The 6449-nt window shown below is 50.4% G+C and overlaps 1 protein-coding gene across 2 annotated transcripts in view; it reads left to right on the top strand.

The window, feature by feature from the left end:
• The first annotated feature begins 447 nt into the window (after positions 1-447).
• Pomk (protein-O-mannose kinase) overlaps positions 448-6449 on the top strand; it is a 9073-nt gene continuing 3071 nt past the window's right edge. Inside the window, exons 1-3 of one of the 2 annotated variants that reach the window (XM_013351958.2) lie at positions 448-493; positions 5047-5171; positions 6036-6319. In XM_013351958.2, coding sequence (XP_013207412.1) covers positions 6044-6319 — 276 coding nt within the window. In that variant the 5' untranslated portion in view covers positions 448-493; positions 5047-5171; positions 6036-6043. The remainder of the gene's footprint in view (positions 494-5046; positions 5172-6035; positions 6320-6449) is intronic. The other variant, XM_005362468.2, reaches the window with a different exon arrangement.

The following is a 6449-nucleotide window of genomic DNA, read 5'->3' as shown; positions in this document are numbered from 1 at the left end:
TTAATCCCAGCACTCGGGAGGCAGAGGCAGGCGGATCTCTGTGAGTTCGAGACAAGCCTGGTCTACAAGAGCTAGTTCCAGGACAGGCTCCAAAATTGCCATCAGTGGCCAACATTGTTTTGGGGCTGCTGGTCAGCAAAGCTATTTGGAACTGTGTAAGAGTCAGAATGGGCCAGGCAGCGGTCGGCGGTGGGGCTGAGAATTTCGGACATTTGCTCAGGCTGCTGTTCTGGGGCCCACCCTTTGGCAACTACCGCTTTGCAAAGAGTGTAGATCACGAAGCAACCCTCTGAGATTCCCAGCCCCAGGCTCAACCTTTGCTGCGTCCTGGCTCTCACCAGCAGAACCAGGGGCTGAGTGAGAGCGCCTGCACTGCCGCGTGTGTCCGTGGTGCGGCGAGAGGCGGCCACTAGGGGGCCGCCTCGCTCTCGTCTCTGGCCGCTTCCGGCCGCGCAGGCGTTGTGGGCCGCGAGCTGGATTTGGTGGATATCAGGTAGGCTCCGGGGAATGGTGGAGCAGGCTGGGGCTCTGCGGGGCCTTTCCGAGCCTGGACCACCTCCCCAACCCAGCCACAGGGTGGGATGACGCAGCTCTCCCGGGCCTCAGCTGAGCCTCGCCTTGGAGCAGGTGGTGCTCTCCAGATGCTTACCGTGAACCCCCCGTCCCTCCGGGTGCTCATTGTACACCCGCACCCTCGGTGCACCGCCCCGCTCTGGGTGATCACCATGCACCGCCCTCCTCTGGGTGACCGCCGTGCACCCCCTCCGGGAGATCACCATACAGCCCCTCCGTGTGCTCTCCGCGCACCCCTCTCCGGGTCTCTCTGTGCACCGGGCGCCGCCACTCAACTGTGTGAACCCCACTTCCCTCCTCTATTAAAAAGCAATATTTGGAGTTTAGGAAGTTTGACATCCCACTCTTTGCCTGTACTAACTACATAATATCCAGATTATTTAAAATAATTATCGGAAAGTGAGGTTTAGCCTGAATTGTCTTGGTGACACCAACATCTCAAATTATGTAAAACATTGTGCATATTGGCAGTTCATTTAGTTGGCTTATTTTCTTTGTCTAAGCAGCCCCCTCCAGTGACCACACTGGGTTCAAGTCTGCCTAATCCCTGAGCTTTGCAAGACCCTGAGGAAGAGCGTGGATTTGAGGCAGCCCTTCCAAGTACATGGTGTCGATCTTGGATGAGCGCCTTCACCTTTGAGTCCGTTCCCTTCTGTGGGAAATTACGTACCTCAGAATTGTTTTGAGTTTGATATTGTGTGATACTGTGTGAACAGTTGAGTTTAAGGATGATTACTGTTTTCCTAGGGAGAGTCAGAATGCAAGGATTATAGCTAAAAGGCACAAAATACAGTCTATAAATGCCGTAAGGGCTTGCCAACTAATGAGGGCCATATTTTCATTTGAAAATATGAATTTTAAGGCCTGGAGATATTGCTCAGTGGTTAAGAGCACTTGTTTTTGCAGAGGACCCAGGTTCAATTCCCTAATAGCTCACTGCTGCCCTGCCACAAGTCTCTTGTAAAACCCAGGAAAGGGGCTGACAATTTTACGCTCCAAAGTCTGTGCACTGGAAAGGGTGTGTGCCTGTGTGTGTGTTTCACATGTGTCATGGCATGCATGCAGAGGACAGGGTACAACACGGATGCTGGTCTTGGCCCTCTCCCTTTTTGAGCCAGAATCACTCTGTGGTGTGCCATGGGTCAGGCTGGCTGGCCCAGCGGCTTCCACGGATTCTGTTCACCCATATCACCATAGGACCAATGGGATCACAGATGTGTCTGGCTTCTCTTGGGTTCTGGGGATTTCAGCTTGGGTCTGCACACCTTACCCACTGAGCCATCTGCCCAGTCTGTGTGTGTTCTTTTCTTAGGGAGCCCCCTTTCCTTCCTAAAACTATAAGCTCTAGGTGCCATGAAACTTGCATTCACCCGATAGAAAGGTTGGATGAGGGGGAGGTTGGGGTGAAAAACAATAGAAAGGTTGGATGAGGGGCAGGTTGGGGTGAAAAAGATTTAACACTTGGAAGATGTAATGGTGGTGCTGGTGAAAATGGATGAGAGAAGAAATGGCGGATGGGAGGCGCTAGAGGGCAGGACCCACAGAGAACTGAAGAACAGATTCCTGGGCTTGCGGAAACACAGGAAGACAGCAAGGCATGCCAGATGCCCATGAACACAGAGAAGTGCGGTGTGACTGTCCATTCAGTGTGCCTTGGTCCCTACTCTGTGCCAGGCACTGCAGATGTTAGGGAACCCAACAGAACAGGTGACAAACATCTCGGAGCACAATCTAAGGGCTCACAGATCTCCTAAAGGGTTTCTTTGGGCACCAAGGAATGTTTGGGGGCTGCAGTATAGAACACTGGGGGACTCTGTAGTTTACTTTCCTGGGGTTTACCTTCTGCTTGGTGCAGAAGTCAGACCCAGGGCATTGTCTTGGCTAAGCATTGATTCTCCCACTATCTACATCCCGGCCACTCAAGACTCATCTCAGAATTTAGCCGTGTTCCTCAAGGCATTGTGGGACTATTGAATGTTTGTATTATAGGCAGGATTTGATCTGTCATTTGGAAGGATCACCCTCTATGTCAAGCAGGAATTCTTCCACATACACATAGGGAAATATGTATAAATTTTGTTTCACACCAGGCTGGTTGTGAATGCCTATAATTCTGCCCATGGAAGACTTAGACAAGAAGATGGTCTGGTTGGTTTGTCTACACAATGAAACTGTCTGGAGTGGGGGGAATTATTTCACTGATGATGCTCTCGTCGACTGAGAGTAACAAAGCGGAGTGGATGAATCTCTAAAGCATACTGTGATGGGCTGGCGAGCTGGCTTCGTGGTGATGGGGGCTTGCTGAGTTCAACACTCAGCATCCATAGTGGAAGGAGAGACCTGATTCCTGTACGTTGTGATCTGACCTCCTTCACGCATGCCTTGGCAGGTGTCCTCCCCTCATGGTCAAAGAGATAAAATGTAAGAAATTAAAACAACAAGATCAATCTGAACTTCAAAGCTGTATGCTCTCCAGTATACCAGAAGTGACACAGTGCCTGAGAAGCTGCTTATGGGCAGGGACTTGTGACCACGGAGGACACGGTTTAACTGTGTCCACCCAGAAGACCTCGGATTTTAGCATTCATCCAGACCACCTGGAGAACTTTAAAAGTGGATTTTGTTTCTGATCAGTAGGTCTGAAGTGAGCGCCTAGGAAATGACTTTTCTTCCCAAGTCCCCAGGTCCCCAGCTGAAGAATCCCAGAGAATAACCGTGAGCCTAGTGGCCGCTGGGGACAGAGAGGGCATCGAAAGTGCTCCAGTTCTATATGTAATATTTCATTTCTTTCACAAAGGTCAGGCTTGCTGGAGGGTCACATGCTGTGCAAGACCCTGGGTGGGATCCCCACTATACCACCACTCCCCCCCAAAAGTGTTATTTTTTTTAAATGGAATATATTAGGACAACTGTAAATTGACAAAACACTGAATAGATGGTCCTAATTTTACTTATGTTTTCTTTTGGAATATTTCATTAAAGAAGGAAGATCCTATCTGCTGTGTGGAGAATGGATGGGAAGAGAGAAAGATCATGCAGGAATCAGCTGTAGGAGCGCATGTAAGAGGCGCTGGCGGCTTGTGCCAGGGCGGAGTCAGGAAAGGACGGTTCATAGGGCTTGGCTGATTCTGAGGTCAGGGGAAGGAGGAACTGAGTCACCCTGGTTTGTGATATGAGTGATGATAGGTTGTGTCTCCACGATAGAGTGGGAGCCCCGAGGAGGAGATGTGCTGGGGAAAAGGGGAGGGGGACAACAAGGTCAGCAGTGGACACAGCCCACAGAGCGTTGGGAGACGGATCTAGGCTGCAGTGTAGATGTAGGGATCGCAAGCAGCTTGAGAGCTACCAGAGACACTGCATGAGGGGAGATTAGCTCGGCCTGCAGCACCCTCAAAGGAATGGTATCATCTGCTGCCAGGCTTGGCCAGCTACAATCCACTGCCTGAGCCCTGAGCTAAGCAAGCACTTTACCAGTGAGCTGTAGTCCCGGCCATTTTTATCCTGGTAAATGTTGGGTAAGAGATATTTGTTGAGAAAGCACAGGTTTGTTTTTATACGCCTTAGGGGCTGCTCTATGTACTCTGGCAACTGGGCTGAGTGGCACAGGCAGAGACGATGCATGACATCATTCCACCCCTTTGCACCTCACATCGGTGATGCGGTTATCACTTGATTTTGACATTGACTCCTAGAGAAAAAGCAGTTGCAACCCTCTGTCCTAAGGTCTAAGCTGAGACACAGCTGGTCCCTCTAAAGATTATGAAGAAAGATGAGCTGGAGAGATGGCTCCGTGGGTAGAGGTGCTGGTCATGCAAGCCTGTTGCATCCCCAGGACCCACTTAAAGAGGGAAGAGAGAATCAGCCCCACTGAGTTGTCCCCTGACCTCCGCACACGGGCTGTGGCATGTGCTCGCCAATGCCCACACGTTGTACACACAATGATAATTAACGTAAAGTTTCTTTTTAAAGTAAGATGAAAGAGATAATATAACAGGTGCAACAGCCTGGGTAGAAACAGCTGCCGCAGCTCTGTTCAGTCTCTGAAGATGAGCCGAGGGAGAGGCCTGAGGTCGAGATGAGGAAAGACAAACAAATGAATCTGAACACTGCTGGAACTGGCCGGGGAGACCCCAGAGTGTGGGGTGATGGCCTCCAGATGGCCTGTGAATGAAACCAGAGTGATTGCAGTCAGGATTTCTTGAACACAACCTGGTGATAGCAGGAATGAATATCAGTGTTGAATTCTATTGTCTAAGCGAAGCTACTGAACTGTCAGTTCTAACATTTCTGGGTTCGAAGTAATCACATTGCTGTGACAGCCCTTCACCCGTGTCCTCATTGGCTTAGAAACAAGAAGGAGAAGTTCCATATTTGCTGACAGGAACTGTGCAAAAGGAATAGATTTGGGGGACAAGACAAGTTTATTCTTTGAAGTTGAGATATATTTTTTATTTTGTCTGTGTGTGACTGCAGTATTCACACAGGCCAGAAGACACCGTCTGATCTCTTGGGATGGAGTTACGGAGGCTGTGAGCTGCCATGTGGTACCAAGCACAACTCTGAGCGACCCAGGCATGTGGATGAAGAGACTCCTGAAGGTAGCCCTGTCAAGATTGACTCTGGGTCCCCATGTCTCCCAGTCTAATGGTCACTTTGGAACACTTCTGTCCTGCACTTTGAGGGACAAGCATCCTTTGCTCAAGGGTCCATCCCAGGTCTGTCCCCTGCCAGGTCCCTCCGCCATGGCCTTGCAGTGGTCTCTGTTCTGGATTTTTTGGGTCCCTGCTACCTGTGTCTCCTAAGTCATCTCTTCGGAAAATTTTATAGACAGTAAGAATTAAATGATTATTCTCCAAGTTTGTCAACTCTTATCCTGGATTATCATCAGGGCCTAATTTCTGCACCTCCATCTCCCCACCCCAAAGCTACCTGTGCACCCACTGAAAAGTTAGCTTTGCTTCTTCACTGGGGTATCACTCAGGGATAGGGTGCTCAGCTGGCTTAACCAAGGCCCTGTGTTCAATCCCCTGGGCCACAGAAAAAGCCTAAATATTTTGTTGTTGCTGTGTTAGGGTTCAAGCCCAGGGTCTTGCACATGCTGGAAGCTCCCTGAGCTGTATCACCAGAACACCCTAACCTTGTCTGATTCCTACGCTAAGCCTCTTTGTCTGTCTTCTATCCCAGTCCCACAATGCATACCTACACTCAGGCCATCCACCTAGTGCAAGCTCCTGTGGGAGAAAAAGACCAGATGTGGTCTGGATGAACCCCCATTTTAGCTTGTAATGAAGACTAGTGTTTATCAGAGCAGCTCACAGTTCGTTTACGCCTTCAAGTGATGCTGATCCTGACTGAACCCACGAGTGACGGCGACCACCTTCAGCCCACTAGTGGCATCCGAACACTCCCATAAAAATCAGCATAGACTGTGACGCTACTTCCTGTCTCATGTTCTGTTGTAGGAACTGACATGGGACAGCAACATGGAAGCAGGAAAGGTCTCACCCACAGGGAAGTCCCCCGGGGCGTTGGGCTGTTGCTCTCCTTGGCCCTTATGAATGCCGTCCTTTACCTCTGTCTCGACTGGTTTTTCATTTCCCCTCGACCTCCGGAGGACCCGAGTCGCTGTCCTCGTGGTTACTTCAGGATGGGACGGATGAAAAACTGTTCACGCTGGTTGTCCTGCGAGGAGCTGAGGACAGAAGTGAGGCAGCTGAGGCGCGTTGGGGAAGGAGCCGTGAAGAGAGTAAGTGTTCATGTCCACGCTGTCCTCACTGTCAACTCTAGGAGAGCAATTGTTTGGCACCAGGTGTCGTGCTGCTTGCTGTACCTGGGAGTCCAAGGCAAAAAGATTGCCTGGGGCTGGGCTGTGGTGG

This window comes from Microtus ochrogaster, linkage group LG7_11 (assembly GCF_000317375.1).
Source record: "Microtus ochrogaster isolate Prairie Vole_2 linkage group LG7_11, MicOch1.0, whole genome shotgun sequence".
Classification (NCBI taxonomy): Eukaryota; Metazoa; Chordata; class Mammalia; order Rodentia; family Cricetidae; genus Microtus; species Microtus ochrogaster.
This window is presented reverse-complemented; position numbering and strand designations above follow the sequence as displayed.